General features: G+C 42.3%; 2 protein-coding genes across 4 annotated transcripts in view; one reads left to right on the top strand and one right to left on the bottom strand.

Moving 5' to 3' along the window:
• Positions 1–514: 514 nt before the first annotated feature.
• AP5M1 (adaptor related protein complex 5 subunit mu 1) lies at positions 515–18689 on the bottom strand. 3 transcript variants are annotated; one of them, XM_072115752.1, is made up of 9 exons: positions 18586–18689; positions 14262–14367; positions 12565–13210; positions 6848–7075; positions 6497–6636; positions 5087–5172; positions 3518–3636; positions 2633–2729; positions 515–648 (listed from the first exon to the last, which is right to left on the bottom strand). In XM_072115752.1, exons 2-9 carry the CDS (start codon positions 14327–14329, stop codon positions 566–568), a joined length of 1467 nt encoding a protein of 488 aa, XP_071971853.1. In that variant the 5' UTR covers positions 14330–14367; positions 18586–18689; the 3' UTR covers positions 515–565. The 3 variants fall into 3 exon arrangements, with proteins under 3 accessions (XP_071971853.1, XP_071971855.1, XP_071971856.1); XM_072115754.1 differs by lacking the exon at positions 18586–18689 and adding an exon at positions 18145–18326; XM_072115755.1 differs by lacking the exon at positions 18586–18689 and adding an exon at positions 15582–15602.
• The window catches only part of EXOC5 (exocyst complex component 5), a 21237-nt gene continuing 12178 nt past the window's right edge, over positions 18551–27609 (top strand). Inside the window, exons 1-7 of the mRNA XM_072115751.1 lie at positions 18551–18810; positions 22541–22635; positions 22909–23056; positions 25647–25841; positions 26433–26497; positions 27175–27203; positions 27278–27387. Coding sequence (XP_071971852.1) covers positions 18784–18810; positions 22541–22635; positions 22909–23056; positions 25647–25841; positions 26433–26497; positions 27175–27203; positions 27278–27387 — 669 coding nt within the window. The 5' untranslated portion in view covers positions 18551–18783. The remainder of the gene's footprint in view (positions 18811–22540; positions 22636–22908; positions 23057–25646; positions 25842–26432; positions 26498–27174; positions 27204–27277; positions 27388–27609) is intronic.

Raw genomic sequence — 27609 nt, 5'->3', positions numbered from 1 at the left:
TAGATCCCGGTACTGCCAGGGATAGGAAATAACTGCTCTTAGCTACAACAAAATAGAATGGGTTAATAAAAAATATGTATCCATCTCTCCCTATGACTCTGACTGTCTCTGTCTCTGACTGTCTGTCACTGACCATCTCTGTCTCTGACTTTCTCTGTCACTGTCCGTCTTTTTACCCGCTTTAAACAGTAGAGCATCTTGTAGTCTGATCCGTTTTCCATGGATCACTGTTATCTTCCACTTCAAGGCATGCATGTACAGTAATTGGCAACTTGTTGTACTTATTGCTAAACTAAGCTTATGACCACGAAAGTCATATGTATGCAATATCTGGTTTTTTTTTGCACTATAAAACGAAAAATCAATAAAAAGTTAAAATTAAATAAATAAATACAACATCAAGTGAATATGTATATAATTTCCAGGGTCACAATGGTGTCAGACGACGGTCAACATCTGGCAACGCAGATGCAACATTTCTCTACATGAAATGATATAGACCAATCAGATAAAGTGTTTTTTTATTGTCGTTTTTTATTATTTACATATTTAATCATTTTTACAGTTAATCAAATAAAGATCTGCCTATGTTCGGTGCCGGCGCCTGGGAGTTCCATATATAGTAGTCGGCCGAGATGAGCTCCCGCGCTGTAAGACAAGGGAACAATAATGTGAGATAATGCAGGGAATTCTCAAAGGGGATAATAAAGAATTATCCTATTATCATGTCCTTCATGTCCTACTGAAAATAGATAAAACAGCCATAAAATATAAGGAGGTTATACAGGTATATTGTCAGACACCCTACAAGTTACACTTACCAAAGGGTCTCGTGTCAGGACACACTCACTACTAGTACTAGTCTTTAATGTAATAATACATATAGAAGTAAACATTCTAAATAAATTATTAGTGAAGATGGTTTTATTGTCGATTTCAATAATCAATCGAAATAAAGTGTATTATAACAAAAATGAGTCAATTTATAGGGAATACCACAGACATGTCAGGAGAGAGGACAGGTCTTTAAAGGTACCGGGTCTTCAGAAAACAGGAATTTATTAACATTAGAGCTTTATTATACAAATTATTTTCATTATTGAAATATTCTTGTTGACCGAGCTATGACGGCAGTTACAATAGACTTGTTTTCAGTAGCTTATTTGCCAGTTTTGATGTATAGACTAGAAGACAGTTATCCTACTACCTGTAGATGTATGGCATATTAGACCAGCGCAGAGTGTGTATAGACCAGTCGTCTGATGTGTCAGATGTTTTCTGGCGTTATATCAGCCAACTAATATGAAGTGCTAAGTACGACTAGAACGGCGTGACAGATTTGTTATCCAGCATCAGACTCTTATATGAATGATATTGTCTGGTCTAACAGGGGACAGGGGCTGCAGGCTATATACTGGGGGTCGCAGGGGCTGCAGGCTTTATACTGGGGGTCGCAGGGGCTGCAGGCTTTATACTGGGGAGGAGGGGCAGGGGCTGCAGGCTATACACTGGGGGTCACAGGGGCTGCAGGCTATATACTGGGGGTCGCAGGGGCTGCAGGCTTTATACTGGGGAGGAGGGGCAGGGGCTGTAGGCTATACACTGGGGGTCACAGGGGCTGCAGGCTATACACTGGGGAGGCAGGGGCTGCAGGCTATATACTGGAGGGGGGCAGGGGCTGCAGGCTATATACTGGAGGGGGGCAGGGGCTGCAGGCTATATACTGGAGGGGGGCAGGGGCTGCAGGCTATATACTGGAGGGGCGCAGGGGCTGCAGGCTATAAACTGGAGGGCGCAGGGGCTGCAGGCTATATATTGGAGGGCGCAGGGGCTGCAGGCTATATATTGGGGGGCCCAGGGGCTGCAGGCTATATACTGGGGGGCCCAGGGGCTGCAGGCTATAAACTGGGGGGCCCAGGGGCTGCAGGCTATAAACTGGGGGGGGGGGCAGGGGCTGCAGGCTATATACTGGGGGGGGGCAGGGGCTGCAGGCTATATACTGGGGGGGGGGCAGGGGCTGCAGGCTATATACTGGGGGGGGGGGGCAGGGGCTGCAGGCTATATACTGGGGGGGGGGGCGGGGTTGAGCAGCTATGTACTGGGGAGCAAGGGGCTGAATAGCTATATACTAGGTGGAAAGGTGCTAAACAGCTATATACTAGGCGGAAAGGGGCTGAATAGCTATGTACTAGGGAGCAAGGGGCTGAATAGCTATGTACTAGGGAGCAAGGGGCTGAATAGCTATGTACTAGGGAGCAAGGGGCTGAATAGCTATGTACTAGGGAGCAAGGGGCTGAATAGCTATATACTACGGAACAAGGGGCTGAACAGCTATATAATAGGGGGTACGGGGTTGAACAGCTCTGTACAAGGGGGCAAGGAGCTGAACATCTATATACTGGCAGGCAGGGGGCTGGCTGCTATATACTAGGGGGTAAGGGGCTGAATAGCTATATACTAGGCTTCTGCTCGAAGTATTTGTGGTAAAATTAGGGGCCTCGACTTATACTCATGTTTATACGGTAACTACAGCGATAAGGGAGGAAGATGGCAATTTAAAAAAATGAGAATCTTGCATATGGTTTTGGCTATTAGTACATAAATAGAAGGGTGACCATAAAATGATTCTTACATGCTATAACTTTTGGCTTTGTCGTGGAGAAGGCTTGAACAGAGTGCTGGTCCGCGTAACATCCCGTCAGACTGTAGTCAGGAATTCTAAACGAAAGCTAGAAACACAAAAAGATACACATCAAAAAGATACAAAAATATGGTTTTAGCCTAGGAGTTTATGGTCATTTTCTCATAGTACAAGATATTTCAGAATCTGTTTCAGTTTTAGATTATGACGTCTCTTTTGATCTGTTAAATAGCTCCTCAAAAACAGGTAAACAACCTGGGGCGAGTATAGTGTGAATTATCATCAAGTAGTTTAACAGTGGACAAAGAAGTTGACTTGGAAACTTATCCCTAGGCGTAATGGCGTATTCCAGTACCTTCTCATCGATATCAAAATGATGGGGTCTGACAGCTGGGGCCCCTATATACATTGTTCACATGGTGTTTTTGTAATTCAGTTCTATTCAAATAATTGCAATACCAAGAACAGCCACTATATGATGTGGGCAGGGCTGGGTAGACAGTAAAAAAGCCACAGTAGTCACATAAACTCTTCAGTCTCTTCTAACAGCTATTTATGGCGGTGCTCGATATCAGACGCCCTGGGGGGGGGAGATTTATCAGGAGTACCTGAGAGCAAATTTATTCTAGTTGCTTGTGGCAACCAACCAGAGCTCAGCTTTAATTTAAAGAGCAACTCCAACAGTTTTGGTCTTAGGCACTTCTGATAAATCTCTGACAGTATATACTAAAAAGTACAGACCAAGGTCTTACAAACAATAGAGAGGTGGCAGCACAGATAACCACAGTCTATCCTGACCCTAATTCTAGGATATCCCTTTTATAACTCCAGATATCTAAGGGGCCCCTCTAATAATAACATCACTTCTTCACTTACTTTGATGTAAGCAGTGTTTCCAACACAAATGGGATTCACTGGGTCATTAGGGTGTTCTTCCGAGCTGAAAGTCAAAGTTCCCGACAGAGAAATTTCTAAAGATTTTGGAAACTTCTGACCTGAAAATTGTTAGAAGAGTGAATCACATATAACATTTACCACATCAACTAACATGTAACTTTCATCAGAAAAGTGCAGCCTTCAGCCAACTCCATAATTATTATCTCTCTCAGGCTACATGCACACAAACGTATGGCGGGCATACGTCCGGCGCAATGGAGAGGAGGAGTGGTGAGCGATGCACGGCACCATAACACGGGGAAAAATAAGACATGTCCTATCTTTCCCCCATGTACGGAGCGGTACAGTGCTGCACCATGTCACTCTACGCCGTCATTGCCGTATAAGGGGAAGCTTGCGTCCGTACATACTTCCCCCCCTATGGTCATGTGAAGGCAGCCTAAGGCTCCTTGCACACGAACTGAGCATTTCACAAGCCGTAAACAACGGATCTGTGATCCATTGTGTCCGGTCTGTAAGTCATGGCCATGCTTGGTCCTCGCATACGTTGCTGACTAAAGAAAAGACTGCCGGAGCCGCAAGCACAGGAAGGAATATGATCTGCTCCATTGCAGTGTGTATGAGCCCATAGAAATACATTGTTGTACTGCTGTCACCTCCCTCCACTCTAACATTTCTTATCTGAGCTGCCGATGCTTCGTACTGTGGAATATGTTATATACATATTATCCTGTACAATGTGCAGCATAATATGTATATAAAGGTGCACATCCTTTATTCTTCAGTGTGTCAGGGCAGATGCCTGGGCCCCCTGGCACTGTAAGCCCCATAGCAGTCGCTATAAATGCTACCTCTGTAGTTATGCCCCTGACTCCACTTCTCCTTTAGTGGTGCTGCCGGATATTCCAGTACTTGCACCCAGATTACAGCTGAACAGAAGGGACACATATAAATGGACGATCGTGTCCTTTTATGTGGACCCCGCCAGAAAGGGTAACTGTTACATATGTGACCAAGCCTCAGGGTAGCTCAAAAGTATTACATCAGTTAATTACCTGGCACCTTCAGATGCGGATAGCTCCACTCTCTGTGTAGTGGCTGTGCATGGTTACTGCAGCTCAGTTCCCAATCACTGCCAAGAATGCTGAAATTGTTTGGTTTAGCCAAAAACAGAGAGTGGATCCATCTGCATCTGGCTGGATTCTCAGTTATAATTCTAGTCGTGGAGGTAGCTGAAAATAGCTGACCAGTTGGGAAGCTGGGGGTCAGACCTCCCCCCACAGTTCTGACATCGGTGATATCAGGAAACCCTGTAAAAATCTGTACTGTTCTTACAACATTTGGCTCTAAAATCTAAATCATTCACTTTTTTTTTTTAAATTTTATTCTGGCTGCTATGACATTCATGTAGATTTTTTAAATATTTTCTTTTGTTACCATTGGCATCCGAGGATTTTTTCTAAATCATATTAGCTTTGTACATTTACGTCTGTAGTGTTATATTTTAATTAAATAGGTTACGACGCCACATAATATTTTAATACTTACCTATCGTCCAGACTATGAGACTTTTTTCCTTTGATAATTCCAGCTGCCCGTGGCTGACTTTGTATTCACAATGCTTTATCTGACCTCTGCAATACACAATGGTAGCGACAGATGAAGGGAGCTGCAACATTATCACCTGCATTAGTGGCTTCACCGTTTCATTTGATTCTCATTGCTCATTAAATTACTTTTTTGTTTTATTTTTCTAGAATAAAACATTTTTGTACATTCTTATCAGGCAAACTGTGTTCTTTTCATCTTTCTATGTACAGGCGGTCCCCTACTTAAGAACTCCTGACTTACAGACGACCCCTAGTTACAAATGGACCTCTGGATGTTAGTAATTTACTGTACTTTAGCCCTAGGTTACACTAAACAGCTGTAACAGTTATCACAGGTGTCTGCCATTAAGCTTTAGTGCTAATCCTGGTCCTAATGACGACCCAACATTTTTAAAATCCAATTGTCACAGAGAATTTTGGCTGGGGTTACAATTATAAAATATACAGTTCCAACTTACATACAAATTCAATTTAAGAACAAACCTAAAGAACCTATCTTGTACGTAAAATGTACAAATACTGCCTCTATATGGAAGTTTTTGCATTCAAGTCACAATGGAGGTTTTACTTTACAGTTAGAAAAGAAAATGACAAATCCAGTTCTTCTAAAGCATTAATTGTGCAAATCACACCATACCAGTCAGATTTAGGTGATGGTACAGTCATGTACAATCATGGATACTCATAGAATAATATTATAAATTATATAATATAATTTTTATATTTATTTATATCTTTTTTATATACATACACAAAGTAAACCTAAAATCATTTTTTCAAAATTAAATATGGAATTTTGCATTGTAATTCACATAATAAATGCAGCTGAAATTGAATGCATCGGAACCAACTCACTAAATGCAAACGTCTAGTTGGTCTCCTTTCACTGCAGAAACCTGTCATTTACAGTGATTTCTAGGAAATTAATATAAGACAATTTACTGTATTACTATTATTTTTTTAAAAAGCACTACTTTCTACCCAGGTTAACAAAAAAGCCATTTAAAAAAATACATTGGATTATCCTCACAAGACGACAATGGTACTAGAATTGACAACAATAAAAATAATAACAAGATTTATTATCTAAAAATCTAAATAATGATTTTTTTTTTTAACTGAATTTTTAAAAAGTTAATTCAGAAATTACATATAAATAAACATTTCAATATATATATATAATAAAAAAAATAGGTCTAGACAGATTTTTCTTGACTTGTACAATTCCTTGTATTTAGTACATCAATTTGTATGAATTGCTATATTTTTTTTAGGAAAAAAAAACATTTGAATTGGATGACAAAAAAAAAATGTTGTTCGCTTAATTCAAAATTTCTAAAAATCTTACTTGTTGAAAAAGGGTATTTGTGCTTCACAGTAATCAAATCCATTCTTTACGCTTTCATGAAGCTTTAGTTTAGCGGATATATGTAACTCGTGTCCGTCTCCTTTCAACTGATAAAAACCTAAAATTGGTGGCACGGGCACCTGTAATAAAGACATAAATAATGTGATAAAAAAAATAAAATAAAAGAATTAAAAAAAAAAAAAAAAATGTAAAAGGGTCACGCAGAGAGTATTTTTTTTTAAAAAACCCAACAAAGTCAAAATCCATGGACCCATTGCATCTCCTGTACCAATGTAAGAAAGCAATGTTCTTGGTAAACAGAATATAATAAAACATGGTTTCCTTTTTTACCTGTGATGTGTAGTAACACAATTGGAACAAATCAGAGGGTGGAATGAATGGAAATTTGTACGGCCCGTTGAAAGCAGAATCGTCTGTTGCAGCCACGCTGCTTGAGATCAGCATGGAAGAGTCAATGGAAGTCACACAGGGATGGACCAGGATATCCTGAAGGGGGGAGCCATTGGCAGGAAGATTCAAGCCGACTATTACATTTGGGCTGATTGTTTCCAAATTACACTTTGGGAAGAAGGAAGAAAAAAAAAATGATGACGTTAATTAGATCTGTTTAAATGCTCAAACCGAGGCTTTTAATCCACACGTCCACTTACTCAGCACAAGCTTCCAATGACCCCCTGTGGGATTTGTGCATTAAATCAATCAAATGTACCTTTTGCATAATAAAAAATAATAATAATGATTTACATAGGTCCGTACATGCTAATAAGTCCTTGAGCCACTTTAGGTTGACTGCAATCAAAGAGTCATTATTTTAGGTAGTGCTGAATAAGTTGGTCCCTTGGAGCTAATGTTGCTCGTACAAAGATAAACAAAAGAGAAAACGGCAGGAGAAGAGCTGAAATGACTCGGGCTCCCACCATGTCCATTGACCACCACCTGCATAAACATCTGCCTGCCCTTCACCGGCTTCACATTTGACTGCCCACTGCACCGGTTTCTGAATGCGCTTAATAAATTTCAACTACGGGCAAACTGTGTAAACAGGCGACTGCTAGAGACTGCTGGCAGCACTTGGGGATGGGATGAAAAATCACTTCATTTTGTTCTGCCTTGGGGTTTTTTTTTTTTGTGTAGAGGTTAATCTGTACAGCTATTCCGATTCTGACTATTTTCACAAGGTACAAAAATCTGATCTTGAACATTCCGAAGAAAAAATTTTTTTTATTGGGCCGTAAGTGCGTCTATGAAGAGAGGATAAAGAATTTTGTTTGTTTTAAACATTCAAGAGGCACAAAAAAAGTGGAAAATGTTAGAGTTTTATATATATATTTTTTTTAGAATTCAAAAAATGTTTCATTTATATCCCAACGATTGATGCCCACGTACAGGGGTGTAACTTGAGGGGGTGCAGAAGTTGCGGTCGCAGCCGGGCCCAAGTGGTTTAGGGGGCCCTTATGGTGTCACTTTCCCATATGAGAAGACTATTACTATAAACCATTCCTTATAGTCGGGGGCCTGGCACAGACTTTGCACTGGGGCCCATCAGCTTCTAGTTACGCCACTGCCCACGTATCTTTTGTGTATTGTAGATCAGCCTCATCGCCTTGAATGGGGATAAGACCGGGTTCACATATGCGCTCATAATTTTGTTTTTACGTTCCGTTACGAGATACGAAATTACAGTATGATACAACACTGATAAAATGGGGGCCAAAACGGATCTTTTTTTTTTTTTTTCAAAAAGTTTGTAGGGGTTGTCCACTTTAAGCAGATTCCAGCAAACTATTATTGTATTTGCAATGAAAAGTTATATAAATATCCAATATACTTTCTGTTAACAGTTTTTCTAGATCTCTTCTTGCTGTCATGTGACAGGAAACTTCATTCCTTACTTCCTGTAGATAAACATCGGTCCATGGTCATGTGATGTCGCAAAGGTGCATGGCTTGTTAGTATCACACATCTTTCATTACTCTCTCTGATATAACGAGCCGTGCACTTTGGTGACATCACATGACCATGGACCGGTGTTTATCTACAGGAAGTAAGGAATGAAGTTTCCTGTTACGTGACAGCAAGCAGAGATCTAGCAAAACTGTTAAGAATTCACAAAGTAGAAAGTAGATTGGAAACTTGTATAACTTTTCAATACAGAAAGAATATCAGTTATTTGCTGGAATGAGCTTAAAATGAACAAACACTTTAAGGTCTCATTTTTTAACTTCATTTACAACACAGATGTGAATTTATGATTTAGGATTTTTTTTAAATCCCTACTTCAGGATAAATCCGGCCTTCCAGTTACATGACAATGACACACCAACTATTAGGACAAGAAGATCACATGAACCGGAGTATGAATGTCATTGCAACGCAGTAGACAATTACACAACAACCAGAGCATTGGAAAGGGAGGGTAACCTTATTTAGCATTGAATACATTGGTAGATATTCATATTTTCCAGATAACCCCATTAAACCTGGACATCTTCTATAAAACAACTACCAATGTAATAAAAAAAAAAAAATCACATAATGTCATGTTGTGTCTATACACAACTATCAGATGCATTGGCCCTAATACATCCACCAGCAGAGCTGCTATCCATGGTCACCCACGAGTCAGATATCACACGAGCCTTAGCGCAGTCAGGTTTCATTTCCCTACAGACTATGGGATTTCTATTTAACTGTACAAAGGAGAAAATCACATTTGCATATGTGGCTTATTATGCAAATAAATGGAAAGAACAGCACAGTGAACCCATCCAACCTGCTCATTGACAATTACCTGCTGTATAAGCCTAGAAATCACATACATCTCAGAACAGGGATCCCATAGCCCCTAATCACACATAAAGCCGCTTATAGAGGTTACAGACCGCTCCATAATCGCTAACAGAAGAAAGGCCGTTGCCACCGACGTCCCCGCGACTTCGTGTTAATTCTTGGTAGCCCATTAGACAAAGCGTGTCAGGGATAAAAGTCATACAAGTGGATGGGAAATAGGACAAAATTCACAAACAATGGGACGTTTTATCCCCTTGTACATGTTACAGTTACAGTTGTGGTAATGGGTTGTGGCTTGCAGTATACTCTGACCAGTCTATAAAAATTGCCTTTAAATGACTTATAATTGGAATATAACATAATAAGTCCGTTAGTATCGCTTCGTTATTTGGAATGGAAAAAATAGCTCTGCATCTTTCATCCAATTTTCTGCTCAGATAACGGATGTAAGGCCTTAGAAGGTCATTAAAGGAAATCTTAATGTTTACAGTAGTCCCAGAGGTAGATAACCCATGTGTGGCTCATCTGTGGGGATCTTTACCAATATCTTAGAGAGTAGCATATCATGTTTAGGCAAATTACTTTCAAAGGCTACTCAGGGCTTGGAGTATCCTCTGAACTCCGGTGGCTAAAGTTACTCCAAGCCTCTAGCCAAGTCTTCAGCCAGGGTTCCGGGCCAGAGGAGCTTCTGCGCATGAATGCTTGTGTGGTCCATGCTGCCACGTTCACAGTCGACATGGACGTGCAGGGGGTGGCATTGCAGAGGCTACTTGGGTTTTGGAGTAGCCTTAGCCCCACATAGTTCACAGAAGTTACTCCAAGCTCAGAAGGTGATTTGCATAATCACACATTAAACTTTATAACATGATGGGCTGCTCTCTGAGATATTATTAAAGATCCCCACAAAACCCCACACATGAACCGCCTACCTCTGGAAAAATGAAAAATGCCCCCTCTGGCAGGATCTGCTTTTATTTTAGCTTCTTATTCCCTGGATTTAAAATGATGCAAATGAGGCTGAGGGGCTCCAAGCGCCATTAAGACCTATAAAGCCCATCAGGCTCATGTGCATACATTTTAAAGCCTTTATTCATAAAAACAAGGGAATAGGAAGCTAAAAGAAGAGCAGATCCTGACAGAGGGGGCACACACCAATATGTCAGTGTGCTTGGTTTACAATTGTTCATCCTGGTGGTAGATTTCCTTTAAAATCAACAGACATTATAACGGATCACGCAGGTGTAAACTATGCATAATATACTACAAATGATGATATTTAATGCTTTTTTATACTTCTGTATTATAGAAGTAGTTTCTCCTAGAAGCAATGTCATTGATCATTACAGTGTTTTCAATAATAAAGAAGAGAAATGACCCCCTTGATGCTGCTGTAAGGGAGTGGAGGCATGAAGTGGTATAATATGTACAATACGCTAATATGAGCGCAGAGCCATGAGAATGATTACACCTTGGCACACCGGGTCTGTGCACACTATTCACAAATGTCATTCTCCTTCTGACTGATGAATATTCAACAAAACATTATATTCCCCTGTGTGTTGTGTTCCCTGATAAGGTACATCCACCTAATGTAAATATAATTTATAATGTACAGAATTTATTTCAGCATTAATAAAAGCCAAGAGGCAGATTTACTTTATGATACTAATTGGCTAATGCTGGCTTATTAGCATAATTTTTAAGCTAGATTTTAGAAGGACAGAGGCCATGGGTAACAAATAAAAGAAGATCACCACAGTCACAGTGCCTGGATCTAGAAGTCAGAGTCGTGCTTGATTTTGATTGAATATTTCCTTCAAGCCCATGCCCACAAGCAAGTTTTTTTTCAAGCAAACTCACTCAGTGCCCCTTTAGGATTTACTGGACCAAACCTTGAATCACTGAACTCAACATACCTTATCAGTTCAGTGATTTTAGGTTGCTTCTGGTAAATCCAACAAGGGCAAACCAAACTCGCTTGAGGCCAATGGGCTTTTAGAAAGCTTCGACTAGACAGTCATGAATTGAACCCAATGTAACACCATAGCTCAGTGGTGGCGAACCTATGGCACGGGTGCCAGAGGTGGCACTTGGAGCCCTTTCTGCGGGTACTCAGGCCATCGCCCCAGGACAGAGTTCACCAAACACTGACTCTTCCTGCAGTCCCAGGCAACTTAAGAGATGCTGTTCTCAGCCCTATTTTAAAGCGACACTTCATTGGCTGTTTTGAACTGCGGGAACTATGAGAAGGTTTTGACAGAAGTGCATTATCTTTGGAGGTTCTCCTGCTGGACCCACCATTCTTCCTGTACAGAGAGACCCTGGAGAGAAGCTACAATGATAGTTCTTTCAACTGTTTTGGTGACCTCAGGGGGCCAATACGATTGAAAGATTTGGGGGAATGTATAGCAATAAATTACAGCATTAAATTCCTTGCTGGCACTACACAATAAATAAGTGGATTTTGGTTGTAGTTTGGGCACTCGGTCTCTAAAAGGTTCGCCATCACTGCCATAGCTGATGCTGGGTGATATGTCTGATGCCTCTTTACTATTAGATGGCTTACTTTGAGTCAAGCGAAGGGCCTACATATTTTTGTAATTCCATATTTCATTATTATGAATTAAAGAAGTTGTCCAAGCTTTAAAAAATTGTATATCTAGCGTGGGGAAGGGCTATCAAACAATAAATAATCGTATACTCACTTCCGCTGACACTCCCACTGTCCTGCGCCATTGTGCGTCAGTGGCGTGCCCGTTTGTCTACAGACTCCGGCTTTCCTGTCTGACCACTGCCTCTCGTGTGATACAGAATTACTCTCAATGTGTATCAGGTGAGTAGAAGTAGTCAGACGGAAGCGCCGGCCTCTGTAAAACAACAAAACACACAAGGGGGGTGCGCCACTGACTGACAGTGGAGCAGGACAACGGAGGTGGTGACTGTAACCCCCCATCCCCTTTAAGCCATTTTCCTGACAAATGGCAAAATACACTGGAACCATAAAGGCCTGTTAGTATCTGTTTTTACCACTTCTGTTAGGCTCCGTTGTTTGAGATGTTAACAATAGCGTTGCAGCCTTATATGAAGCCATTAGAAGTCCATTAAAATGAATACACATTATAACGGATCCAGTAATCTTCCATTATTATTGTTTTAGCGAAGTAAACTTTAAATTCGCAAACAGGTAATTTTTGACTTCCGTCATAAAGACTATATAAAAAGATAATAGATATACCAAACTTGTCAGATATAGTTACCTTACAGGACACGGTCCCATACACCTGCCACATGTCACTATCGTCCTTCTTGTCATACTGCGTGGAGGTCACCTTCTCTGTTATATGCACTTCAATCTGAGGTTTGCCCTTTTGTTTGCTGGTCCTCCAAGCTGGAGATTTAAAAGTCTGGTTGGAAGAAACATTGCTTAGGTTATCAGGCAGTGCCAGCAAGTTGGTGTCCACGGGAGAGCCTAGTGGACATGCCTGCGTCACCAGAAGAGGGAGCTGTGAGAATCTGGAGGAAATGTCCGCCTCTGTGTTGTGTCCAGAATTCACAAACTGCATCATCCCAGATAAAAGGGCAAACGCCTCTGAGATACTGTTTATACCAATAAGTGGTGGGACAGGCATCAGTGGCTGCTCCACCAGAGGTAGACATACGTAGATGAAGTCACTGCTTGGAATGGCCAGGACAGGCCAAAGGTTCCCTTCAGAAACCATAAGGGAGTGTACATTGGTCTTACTGATCCTGGAGCAGTTATCTCTGTACTCCACAAAGTTTTTATTCTCGTCCGTCAGCCCCAGTTCATGGAGTAAAGCTTTTAGGAGGTCTCCATCTTCTGGGATGTCCACATAGCTTGATTTGTTGAAGGCCTTAGCTCGTTTTTCCACTGTAGGGTAACGTCTGGAAGACACAGATATTTGTTGTCTTTATGCAACATGTATGATTCCACAGAATTATGTTTAGTCAACACCAAAAACATAATTAAGAATTTTTTGGGTTGTAAGGCTGTTTCAGAAATTAAGGGGTGTCAGAAAATGTCAGCTGCCTCTAAAAAATACCATAGACGGTGAATGAGAGTGCCAGAGACAGCTAAGGGATGTGCTCGACAATTCCGGCACTCCTATAAAATTTTACTTACTTACACTTACTCATAGATCTCTTTCCTTCTAATATACACTTTTATATTTATTCTAATATGTCTGAAGTGCTCTTGGAAAATTACCAGAGCCCACAGGATGTTACAAAGAGCAGAACACGTCTCACCCAATCCCCTGCTCTCTGTATAATCTAGCAGCAGCAGGAAGTTCAGGAGTAAGGAGAGACCTGATGTGCTCATTGTAACAGCCTGTGAATCTAAAGCACTGAGGGGCTCTGGTACGGCTCCCAGAGCACTATAAACCCATTAGCATAATTTGAAAAGTTGATTTTCGAAGGAAGGAGGCCATGAATAACAAATATAAGAAGGTTATCACTGTCAAGGTGCCTGGAGATATGAGTAAGGCTACATTCACACTAACACCGGGGAGAGGAGGAGGGGGTGAGAAATGCTCACCCAGCCCCTCTCCATAGAGAAACATGGGGCACGACACCGTATTCGTAAGAAAGATAGGACATATCCTATCTGTCCTCGGCTACAGAACGGTACGGTGCCGTGCGCCCACTGCCGTCTATATGGGACCCATACATGTCGTATATACATCGGCCATATGTACGTCCCCCATGCCCCAGTGTGAATGCAGCCTAAGTGCCCCTGGTTCATCATGCTCGATTTTGAAATCCTTTAAATAGGATGCATGCTTGTTCTCATGATAAATGGGGGTCCCACTTTCGGGACCCTAGCAATGGAACCCTCAATGATCAGCTTTTATACTCTATTCTGTGAATATACACCAAACAAATATTTGGTACAACCCCTTTAAGGAAGTATCTGATGGTCTGAAGTCCTTATTACCTTGAGAATTTGACTTCTCCTTGAGCCCCTGGCCGATGATGTAAGATCCATAGTCCACGGATAGGCATTGCTTTTCTGTATTTTTTTTTTTACATCAAACTTGCACCTGTATAAATATTAAAAATCATTCTAATAATTTGTAAAACATATCATGATTCACCTTGACTATGTATGTGATATTTAAAGGGGATGTCGGACTCGGAGTGTTATAAAAATCTAGGACCCGGGCTGGGGAGGGTTTGTTAAAAAAATAAACATGTAGTCACCACATTTGGCGCTCCTGAAGTCTTGCACCGCGGTTCGTAGGAGCCGTTCACCTGTAAACATAAGACCACCTGTCACCACATCCCAGTGCCTTATACAGCACTGGTACAGGGGACAGGCGGGCGCGGCTGGAAGTAGTCAGAGCGGAGCTTCCATGTCCCCGTAAACATAAAGGGGCATAGCTCCGATGGTAACACAGCACGGGACATTGGGAGCATCAGACGAGGTGAGTACATGTTTATTTTTTAACCTGTGAGTGATGACAGGTTCCAAAAGGGAAGTATATGCTCAATATAAATCATAAATCTGGTTAGTCCTTAAATCGTTTTAATTCTTTACAATCCTTTAGTTTATCTTACCTTGACATGTGAACATGGGGGATGCCCAGGGGCGCAACTACAGCGGCAGCAGCTGCTATAGGGCTCGCAGTGTCAGGGGGCCCTGGCATCTGGCCTGACACACTAAAGAGTGGAGCATGTGCTCCATTATATACAAATCATGCTGCGTATTGTACAGGATAATATGTATATAACAGTGCACATCTTCCATACTATACAGCATGAATCGGTATCACAGATAAGAAATGTCGTTGGAGGGGACAGCAGGACAGTGAACATGGGGGATGCCCAGGGGTGTAGCAACAGCGACAACAGCTGCTATGGGGTTCGCAGTGTCATGGGGCCCCAGGATCAGGCCTGACTCACTAAAGAATGGAGGAGGTGCTCCATAATTTGCATATTTTGCAGCACATTGTACAGGATAATATGTATATAACACTGCACATCTTCCATACTATACAGCATGAATCGGTATCACAGATAAGAAATGTTGTGGGAGGGGACAGCAGGACAGGACTAGGGATCTCTTATCTCTAATTCCTGCCGTCTACTTCCCATATGTAGTCAGCAGCTACTGGGACAGATATGTGTAAAAGTATAAATGATTATATGCATATGCATACATGTGTGCGTATAAGTGTATAAATGTGCGGGTATATAAGTATATTTTCTGAGGGGGGTAAGGGGGCCCATTCAAAAGTCTGCTATAGTGCCTTACCTCTCCTAGTTACACCACTGGGGATGCCCTTGGATTCTTTCTCAAAACAGTCTGTTTGGCAGATCTGCAGAACCCCAACTTGTTACTTGCAGCTTTATGCCCCTAGTAACAAGGCATGGCTATGATTGGCCAGGGGGACACCAGGGAGACACACCTAGCCAAGGGCTGTTCCATAGCTCATTAAGCAACAAGGTTAAGGGTGATGCCACACATGGCGTTTTGAACCCGTTTTTGGTCCATTATTTAGCAGTCCGTTAAAAAACGCATGCGGTTTTTGAAAACTCATCCGTTTTTGACCAGTTTTAATTAAGATAATTGGTAAAACCTGTCAAAAACGGATGCGTTTTTTTTAACGGACTGCTTAAAAACGGACCAAAAATGGGTTAAAAACGTCATGTGTGGCATCAGCCTTACACAGAGCTGCCGAACCCAAGGGTGCCGTCAAACATTTTCGTTTTGATTCTGTTTTGTAACTGAATGAAAACACGCTGAGCTGGGCCGGTTTCTTGCATTTAGATACCAGCTGCGGATTGTATGCAAATGAATGTAAACGCAATCCGAAGCGTTTTGATTCTGTTTAAAAACAAAACGCAAACATGTGACAGCACCCTAAAGTTCAGGTCTGCTCACCTCTATTTATAACCTATACACTTCAAAGTAATCACTCACAGATTTTCTGCATATACTTCCGCAATTAGCCAAACTTTCATACCACCAATAATCAGCAGGACAGTCCTGCCGCCGTACAACCCAAAATTCAAAACTGTGTCCTTACTATTTATTTAGCTGAACCACAAAAGGTCTGTGTGTATGGAATACCAATGGTTGGTAAATATGGCCACACTAAGGGCGCTTTCACGCGATGCGTCGCGTCCCTTTTTATGATGCGTTATTGACGCATTTCAAAGGCTTCAGCCTCGATGACATGCTGAGGTTACATTGTGTTTTAGCAGATGCAGTGGAAACACAATATAACCTCAGCGTGTGATCAAGGCGGAAGCCTTTGGAATGCGTCAGAAACGCATTAAAAAAAGTGACAACACATTCAGTGAAAAAGCGCCCTCAGGCTGTTTTAGTGAGACCCTAAAGGGATTGCCAGCAGGTACAGAGAAGGCCATTTACTTCTACCAGTAGTACTTAGCAATAAGAAGAAAAGAAACTCGCCCCTAGGTGAGAATTTTACTTGGCAATAAAGCTCGATACTTGATCATTTATATAGCGACATTCATATTCCGCAACGCTGCGCAGATCAGATACTTTTGCCTAAATTCCCAAAGCTTAAAGGGGTATTCCGAGAATATGAATGTCAGAAACAAAAACCCATCATGCTAAACTATATGATAACAACAAACCGGATCTTAAATAGTTGCTTTTATGATTGGTACCCAATCAGCCACACATTCAGCCACACATTCAGTTTTCCAGATGCGTTTTTTGAAACCAAAAGCAGGAGTGGATAAAATGAGTGAGGACTTATCATTAAGAAGTGCTGCTCCTCCTTTATTTCCACTCCACTCCTGGTTTGTGCATCAAAAACTGCATCTGAAAAACTGATGTGGACGCACCCTCAGAAAATGTTATGGCCCTTCTAAAGTAGGTGGCGTTATCTCCAAGATGGCCGCTACAGGATTCTACAACTACCATGATCCCTCAGTTCTCAGTGATAACGTAACAGACTATTACCACAGTAATGATGTGTAACTGCCATCACTGGACACTGCCTCACTGAAATGACTGCAACCAACCAACTACAGCCAAACGTAGGGGTGATCACATGACCTGCCCAGGCAGGTACAGGACATGTGATGTGGACATGTGACCAGCAGCCATCCACTGTCCTGTACTATACATCCCGCTTCTGGCACCAGCTCACGAACCGAGCCGGCACTGGAAGCAGCGGCTGTCAGCTGTATATTACAGCTCAGCTTACGTATATTACAGCTGACACCGCGCTGTAACACTCGCGATCAGAGCCGGCTCTGATCGCGGGTGTAAACCCCTGTAAGGGTCTTCCCCCTATAGATCGGATCCCCAGTGTCGCTTACCGGGGGATCCGTTTTACTTCTGGGCAGCCCCAAGGTCTGCCAAGTGCTGCGGGGCTGACCAATCTTACCTTATCTTTACACTGCTCTACAATGAATAAGTATTGTAGAGCAGTGTATTGGACTTGAACCAGCGATCAGAGCATAGCTAGTTCAAGTTTGGAGAAGTTAAACATGTTTAAACATTAGAATAAAAAATAAATACATAAAATATATAAGCCCCTAAAATGTCACTTTCCCTTGAAACACTTAATAAAGTATAAAAAACACATATAGCCAGTACAATGTGACAATGCAGATCTGCTCTGGATGGCGCCTCCTTCTCTTCTATGCCCGGCCGTGCGGCGGTACATCAGGTTACCACCACATATAGGTAATCAGTGTACTCGGGAGAAATTGGGTATCAAAATTTGTGGAGCCTTTTTTCATTTAATGCATTCAAAATGTTTGAAAGGTGTGACTTTGGGGCTTAGGCTATCAGTTAAGGGACAGCACGAGTAACTTGGCTACATTCATCTCACCGCATAAAGTTTACAAACGAACACTCAGTCCCCTCTTTCTTCCCCTCGAGTTTTATACAGGAGTGCAAGTCACGTGACACAGCGCCTCGCGCTCAGTGGAGGCAGAAGCGCAAAGCATTCTGGTAAGCCAAAACATTTTCTTTGCCATGAACAAAAATGGCGGCCATGGATTCGCGGGCAAAACGAATTTTCACAATTTTTCGCTAAACAAAAATTTCTTAGCTGAACCCTTCCTGCTGCAGTAACAAAGGCTTACCGCGTCACCCCGTTTTATGCGCAAAATGTAGTTTTAAAAAAAACAAAAAAAAAACTATAAAAACTACAAGTTCCAGCATGCAGTACTCATACACTTGCCATGTAGAGCGTGCTGGGACTTGTAGTCCCGCGGTCTGGGAATTCCAGGAATCAGAGGTAGAATACAGTAGGATAGATCTCACTCACCCGCTGCTCCGTGTGCTTCTCCGTCTCGGTTCGTCTGGTGCCTGGAGGTCAGAGGTCAGCAGCTGAGCATGGAACTTCCGGTCCCTGTCACGGCTTCACTTCCGGTAATAATGGCAGCTCGCTGATCCCCGCCCGGGAACTACCTGGAGCAGTGTCAGGAGCACGTAGCCTGCCCGGGATTGTACACAGCCCCCCAGCATGGCCGCCACAGCCGAACTGTTCGAGGTGAGTGAATGCCGCAACCCCGGCTACTCACTGTACACACCGTGCGGTATACAGGACCTCAGGCAGCAGTAATATAGGGGGAATGTAGATTATATTTACATTGGTTCTTATGGGAACATATAACAGGGACACTGGGGTCACAGGATTGTTATCTTCTACTCTTATATAGTCTTTATGTCTGACCCAGTGTCACTAAGGGAAAGATATTTTCAAGGTTTGCTGACCTCCCAAAATATACAGTCTCTGTCAACATACATATAAAGTGCATCATATGATGTATGTACATTTAGTGTATGATCACATGGTCATCACCACAGCATCGTATCCTCCCATACTGATCTCTGTATGATAACACCTACATTGTTATGTTCCTCCTGGTAACCTAGAAATAACTTGTCAACTGGGTGTTGCCAATCCCTCTTGTCAGGTGGGTGTGTCACTACATAGTCAACGATAGTAAGTGACAGATTCACACTTAGATCTTCATATGTCTGGAGGCAAATTAGCAAAACGGAATTGGGGGTAGTACAAGAAAAGATTTACGGGATCTGAACACTGTACCTCACACTGAACAACTCATCCCCTCACCATGAAGCCAATGGCGGTGGCAGTAGCATCACACTCTGCTTTGGGGAGGCTTTGCTTCCATGGGGTCTGGAAAGATGAATGGAGCTGGTAGAGACATCCCCCACAGATTTGTACCTGAGGCCATTCTCACACGTGATGCTTGTATAGTGGTTAGAAATACAATGCAGATGCCATGGAGAGGGGTTCACCCGTTTCGTGTATAAGTTTCCCGCTGAAATGCACGCGAGCGGTTATGAGCATCCAGTGTTTTCCATCTAAATAATGCAAGTGCCACGAGTGACCCCCCTACAGGGGGTCCTGCAAGATGTTGGGCTCAATCACTGAGACTTCTGATTTGTGCATCTTCCATAGCTATTGACCTCTCCAGCAGGCAGCCATTCTTCTTGACTCTCTCATACACATGCATGCTTTACTCTAGATAACATACGTGTTATCTAGATGCGTCTGGCAGGAGTGAAAATCCAACATGCCTGATCTTGTCCCACCTCATGACACTGTACTGATGAACTATCTACCGTATATACTTGAGTATAAGCAGACCCGAGTATAAGCCGCGGCCCCTAATTTTACCACAAAATACTGGGAAAAACTATTGACTCGAGTATAAGCCGAGGGTGGGAAATGCATTGGTCACAGCCTCCCCAGTGTATATAGCCTGCCAGCCCCTGCCCCAGTGTATATAGCCTGCCAGCCCCTGCCCCAGTGTATATAGCCTGCCAGCCCCTGCCCCAGTGTATATAGCCTGCCAGCCCCTGCCCCAGTGTATATAGCCTGCCAGCCCCTGCCCCAGTGTATATAGCCTGCCAGCCCCTGCCCCAGTGTATATAGCCTGCCAGACCCTGCCCCAGTGTATATAGCCTGCCAGCCCCTGCCCCAGTATAAGCCGAGTTTGGGTTTTTCAGCACATTTTTTGTGCTGAAAAACTAGGCTTATACTCGAGTATATAAGGTATGTCCTTTCCTATGGCTGGTAATGAAAAGCCTGATGTTACTGCGTATATATACTGAGCATATAGGACCCATAACGTGGGCTTGGTGACGTTATAACCCTGAACGTACATTAATATAACATATACATGATACGTCCCTGGAAACATATCAGCCCTTCTTATAAACTGTTTAAAGTTGAATAGGGGTGGAAATAAAAGAATGAGTAATGGTACGTGAAGTAATCTGCTGGCTTTGTTGTACCTTATTGTTATACATGGTTTCTTTTCACTCCGAAAGATCCTTACTGCGTTTTTTTTTTTTGGCTATTTTCTTCTATTTGCGTATTGTGTGGAAGAACGTTTCCTGCTCATTCCAGGACAATAGAAGGAAATGGATTGTCACTGCTTATTCTGCAGTAAACTGAGGGATCTGTCCTTATGTTATGGCACATATTTAGACCAATACTGGATGCGGCTGAACAGCAGCTCCCTTATATACTGGAATGTTATGGGATGTTACAGAATTAGTATTAGGCCTCATGCATGTTACTGTGTGCTGTAGCTGGCCTTAGATGGGGGAATATTTGGACCCGTTTCCATCTCCATAGGGCATGTGACCATTCATAATGGAGGTCAATGTGCTACCTGTAATTGCTGCAGCTAGCTTATGGCCCCCATATATACGGTCGTATGCCTGAAGCCTTAAAGGGGTATTCCGGAAATATGAACATCTGATACAAAAACCCAGGATGCTATAAATGAATGCATGTAACAAAACTCAATGTCATTAGTCACAAAATGGAGCTTAAATAGTTTTGTTTTATGATTCACAACATTTTATGGCTTCTCTAAAGTAGGCGGAGTTATCAACTACTGGAAACAGGTCCCATGATCCTTTAGTTGTCAGTAACCCCTCCTCCCTCTTATGCTCTGCTCCTAGTGATGATGTAACAGACTGTCCTCTCTGTTACCATAGTAATGATGTGTGTAACTGCCATCACTGCACATTATCTCACTGAGATGACGTCTCACTACAACACTGGTCATACTGGAAACTGACTACAGCCAAATATAGTGGTGATCACATGACCTGCCTGTAATGACCTGTAATCACATGACCTGTAATGTGAACATGTGACCAGCGGCATATTCTATCCTGTGTCTGCTCCATGCAAAGGAAATCAATGGACTGATGAAAGGGCCAGTAGCAGTTTAATTCTTCATTACAGTCTATGTCACCAGCATTTGTCTGCTAAGTGGAGCAAAATCTTAAATAACAACTAATTACAAATTGGCTTATATTTTAAGTACCCATTTTGATTTAAAGCGGTCCAAAAACGCAATGTGTGGCATCACCCTTATTCACACCGACGTGTTCATTTTGGGATCCACTCCAGTTTTTTTTCATGTCCGTTTGGCATCTGTCACTTTGTTTTTTTCACCGGAACGCCCCCTCAATTCTGTTGCATGATGCCTAGTGCAGCACCGCCACAAAAGGGTCATGTGTGACACAAATGTGGCGCAGACACTTCTTAAATACCTGTGCAGGTAGTTTGCATCTAAAAGAACCTGCAAAGTCCGACAGAAAACAGCCCTTAGAAAATGTGCCCCAATATCCCTACAGTGAAACATGGAAGAGGTTGTTATGTTCTTGGGCAGCTTTGCTGTACCTGGCACAGGGTGTCTTGAATTTCATTTCTCTCCATTCCTGTTTCATGAGTTTTTTTTTTTAAACAATTCTGTGGAAGCATGGTTGAAATGTCTGCCCTTCATTTGTTCATTTTCAGAGAAATGTAATTTATTTTTACTATTGTCAGATTCAAGTTTATTTTTATGACCAATGTGGGTTTATTTTTTATTAAACGAGGGGGACCAACAATTCAGTCCATGTGTATTTGACAATAGTTTTGTGTGTCATTGATCCTAGAGATGTTGTAATGATGATTGGAAAGTTCTGTAGCATGGAGCTTCTGTCCTCTGATATAATTCAGTGACCATTAGTGTTTGGATTTACTGTCATGAAACAAGTTTTATGTATTTGGATGTCCAGTATCAGCCTATAACTGAGTTGCCAGTTTAGGAATCTGTACAACACACATACAGCCTTGTACATGATGCTTACGTGACCCATAACCCCATACCCCTTCCCAGAAATGATCATGCTGCTGTTTTGGGCATTAGGTGACAGTAACTTGATTTTGTTTCTGCTTATAGGAGCCGTTTGTGGCTGATGAATACATTGAGCGACTGGCATGGAGAACTCCCGGAGGAGGATCCCGAGGAGGAGCAGAAACATTTGATCCGAAAAGGTACACGGCATTTCTTCTGTAGTCAGGTCATGTGAAATAAAGTTTTATAAAATAGTGGAAATATTCAGAATGACGACAGGCATTTTTTAAATTGGCATAACAAAAACTATATTGGAAGCTTTGATCATATAAACATAAACTGCTCAAAGGGAACCTGTCATCAGAAAGGTTATGTAAATCCGCTTTCTTTCCTGCTTCCACTGAGTGCAGAGAGATAAAGAAGTGTCTAAAGACTTAACTCTTTACAGATAAAAGCAGGATTCTGTGTTGTAGGTTATTGGAGCAGTTTGTCAACCATATTGAAGAGCTGAAGATGATGGATGAAAGGATCCAGAGAAAAGTGGAGAAATTGGAACATCAGTGCCAGAAGGAAGCTAAGGAGTTTGCCAGAAAAGTCCAGGAACTTCAGAAGAGCAACCAGGTCAGCATATACTCAGATGTTTCTTCACGCTTGGCTCTTTGGCAAAACTATTACACCCACAATTCCTTGCACAACTGTTGTACTACCAAATTTAACAAAAAAAATAGTTCTTTTTAAGTAGGTCACTTTTAGGAAAAGTTAGACTCCACAGACTTAGGCCTTCTGCACATGATTGTGCCCAAACCATGGAAATAGGCCCGTATATCGGCCCCATCCCACTGACTGCACAGCTTATAAAGAAGGGGTCCTATACTGAAATATTATACAATGGGGCAGATTTACTTACCCGGTCTAGTCGCGATCCAGCGGCGTGTTCTCTGACGAGGATTCGGGTCTTCCGGCGATTCACTAAGGTTGTGTTCCTGATGTCCACCAGGTGTCGCTGCTGCGCCTAGGTCCGCCGGAGTTCACCTGGTTCTTCTTGGTGCATGTGAGTGTTTGATTTTACGACACACTTCGTTTTTTAAAATCCGCGGGTTTTCTGACGGCCACGGCCCCCGATTTCTGTCATGTGAAAGCCAGCAAGATTGCGCCAAAATCTTGGTGGAATTCGGCGCAAAACGGAAAAAGTCCGGAAACCCGACGAAAATGCGGCCGCGGAGCCCTTAGTAAATGAGCCCCAATGAGTTTCCATCTGCATGCAGAATCCGAATTTTTCTTGAATCTTAGAATTCCGCAATTTTTTCTCAAGAAGGGTGTGAATTCTCCAAAAGTCTCCAAAATCAGTCACTTTTTGCCTTAGATGAGACTTTATTACAGTCTTTGGGAGGGGGCGGCAGCACTTAAGATGTAACCCTGAAGTAAGGCCAATGAAAAGTGGGAATGGAACAATGTATATGAGCATATATTACAGGACCTGTCGTGGAATCAAATGATATTTGATGAGTCACAATTTTTCTTTTCATAGTTCTCTAAAGGAAGCCAAGGCCAGATGACTCACACAGCAGTGACTCTTTATCAGAAATCTGATCCCTCTATATTTGGCTACTCCTTGACTCTCTTAAAGGCAACCTGGCATTCTGAGAATACAATATAATCTGCAGGCAGCAAGTTATAGAGCAGGAGGAGCAGAATGTGTAGTTTCCTATCTGCAGATTGTACATAGTAAATAGCACACTGCACACGTCTCTATGTACATGTAAGGTCTATATAATGCATGCATTGATTAGTCCCGTAATAACACAACTAGTGACTGTATGGTGCACAGAAAGCCCTCTTTAAAAGGAATCTTGTCGACAAGCAAGAAAGTGAAACAACTGAAGTTTTTCCTAAATACCGCTAGTCCCCTGGTACTGAATTGTAATACAAAATTCAAAAACAGAAAAACTTCACATTAGCACAAGTGTGAACAGGGCCAAAGTATCAGTGTTATTTACTCATACCTTGTCCCTGTTCACACTTGTGCTAAAGTGAAGGGTTATTTTTTCTTTGTTTTATGAGCTTTGAATTATATTTTAGTACCAGGGGATCAGTGGTATTTTGGAAAAACTTCAGTTGTTGCCCATTCTAGTTATATAGCTTGTTGACAGATTCCTTTTAAAAGGGTTTTTTGTGCTCCGTTGCTGAGATTGTACTTCGTGTCCTACCTGCAGGGAGCATGTTATAGAGCAGGAGGAGCTGAGCAAATTTTACATGTTGTCCTCTGTAAATGGAACATGTTACAGAGCAGGAGGAGCTGAGTAGATATCACATGTTGTCCTATCTACATGGAACATGTTATAGAGCAGGAGGTATCAAGGTCTCAAGCGTGATTGTGCATAAAAGGAGACGGTTCTAGATAATGTGTTACATTAGTCTCTTCCCTTCTATATTCTTGTATATTACACTGTTCTTCGGCCCATATTCTTGAGTATTACACTATTCCTTACTCCCGGCCCTTCTATATACTTGTGTATTACACTATTCATCAGTTTCTACCCCCCCTGTATACTTATGTATTACACGGTACCTCAGTCCCCCCTGTATACTTGTGTATGACACTGTACCTCAGTCCCCCCTGTATACTTGTGTATGACACTGTACCTCAGTCCTCCCTGTATACTTGTGTATGACACTGTACCTCAGTCCCCCCTGTATACTTGTGTATGACACTGTACCTCAGTCCTCCCTGTATACTTGTGTATGACACTGTACCTCAGTCCCCCTGTATACTTGTGTATGACACTGTACCTCAGTCCTCCCTGTATACTTGTGTATGACACTGTACCTCAGTCCCCCTGTATACTTGTGTATGACACTGTACCTCAGTCCCCCCTGTATACTTGTGTATTACACTGTACCTCAGTCCCCCCTGTATACTTGTGTATTACACTGTACCTCAGTCCCCCCTGTATACTTGTGTATGACACTGTACCTCAGTCCTCCCTGTATACTTGTGTATGACACTGTACCTCAGTCCTCCCTGTATACTTGTGTATGACACACTATTACTCACCCCCCCTATATACTTGTGTATGACCCCCCCCCCTTATATATACTTGTGTATGACCCTGTTCCCCCCCCCCGCCCTCTATATACTTGTGTATGACACCCCCCCCCCCCTTATATATACTTGTGTATGACCCTGTTCCCCTGCCCTTCCCTCCTGCAGGTAGCCTTCCAGCATTTCCAGGAGCTGGATGAGCACATCAGCTATGTGGCTACAAAGGTTTGTCATCTTGGTGACCAGTTGGAGGGGGTGAACACGCCGCGGCAGAGGGCTGTGGAGGCCCAAAAACTGATGACCTATTTTAATGAGTTTCTGGATGGAAATCTGCAGTCTGATGTGTTTAACAACTCTGAAAAGGTAAGGGCTGCCAGCAGGGCGTGAAGTGATTGCGAGCGACAAGCCGCGCGGCCCTAATTGCCTGGACTTGTGCTGGTCACACTCGCAGCCGCCGAGAGAGCCGACTCGTTATAGTTTAATTGTTCACAAGTGCGCGTTTACCACATTATCCCGCCGAGCGCTTCCACATTTATTTATACTGCAAAATGTTGTTAACTGGTCTTTTTTATGTTAGATTTTCTGCCCAGCTGCTCGGATGTTTAATTCAACAAACACATAGGCTTTTTTATGTCTTCCTGCCTGGTTTACCAAAGGGCACGAAAAATAGACAGAAAATGCTACAATTATTTAACTTTTATCTAAGAGACTATTAGAAACTGCATGGAAAGGTCACGGCAAAAAGACAGTCCAGCTGGAAATTGGTGTACGGGATAAGGACGAGGTACAACTGTTCTAGTTGCCCATGGAAGCCAATCAGAGCTCAGCTTTCATTTTGTAAACCGCTGTGGGAAAATGAATGCTGAACTCTGTATATGTATATATATAGAACTGTATATGTATCATCTATGGTTTTCCCTGTTATTGAGAGACAATCTCTGTGTCTTGTTGCAGATAAAGGAGGCTGCTGATATCATTCAGAAGTTGCATTTAATCGCCCAGGAGCTGCCATTTGATAGGTAGTTTTTTTTGTTTTTTTTTTTGTTTTTTTTAAATAATATCGGTGTTGATATTTCTGTCCAGTGCTCTTCTAGGAAACCGCCGCTCATCCCACTGCCAAAACAGGTGACTATCCGCCCTCCCCCCTGCCTGATGTATCGGTCGGACACATTTCACATGTATGGGGAGATATGCCTATAGCATTGCAGTATTTTATCACCTTTTCACGCCCCTATGCAGATCGTTTTCTGTCTTTTATATATGTGGCTGTGCGTTAATATAGATTATGATTCTGCATTTTCTTAGAGACTGGTGTGTCTTGGTTTCTGCTCTCATACCGGTACCGGTTTACGTTTTTGGCTAAAAGGGTTAATTCGAAAGTTTTCTTACAACTGCAGGACTGTTTTGAGTCCTAGATAAAGATCTTTTACAGTCGAGTTACCAGTAGAATTTTAAAGCCCAGTTTTTAAGATTGCCAAACCTTTGAACGTTGGGGACATTGGCGACTAGCTTTAACCCCATATTGCAAAGTGTACAGACATGTGCACCTGGCAGCGTTTCGGACACCAGCATGTGACTGTAAAGGGCCTGCAGATGTCAGTCTGCTCCGTTGTAGTAAAAATTTCTACTATATAATAATGACTCGTTGTTTTACCTTGTTATAGAATTTAATTGTCATTTTTGTTTTCCTTTAAAGGTTTGCTGAAGTGAAATCTAAAATAGCCAGTGAGTATAAGTCGTAGACGTGCCTGCCTGTATGTTATTCCTCTAGATTGTGCCTTGATTGTGGCTTGTTACAGGTAAATACCATGACCTGGAGCACCAGCTAATACAGGAGTTCACAAGTGCCCAGAGGAGAGGGGAGATCTCCCGTATGAGGGAAGTGGCCGCAGTATTGCTTCATTTCAAGGTATCTGAACCCGTGCACTCCATCAGTTATCTGCATAGAGTAAATATGAGTCACACTGAATATATTATATGGTTTTCTACATCAATTCCTTACTGCTTTTTTATCACACGCATATATCACAATATGGTCCAGAGATTAAGAATCACTTACAAGAGTTTCAGGTTGGAAAAAATGAAGATGCCTTAAGGGAAACCTACCACTGGATCACCTCCTTTTGTTAAG

This window comes from Engystomops pustulosus, chromosome 7 (genome assembly GCF_040894005.1).
Source record: "Engystomops pustulosus chromosome 7, aEngPut4.maternal, whole genome shotgun sequence".
In the NCBI taxonomy this organism is placed as follows: Eukaryota; Metazoa; Chordata; class Amphibia; order Anura; family Leptodactylidae; genus Engystomops; species Engystomops pustulosus.
This window is presented reverse-complemented; position numbering and strand designations above follow the sequence as displayed.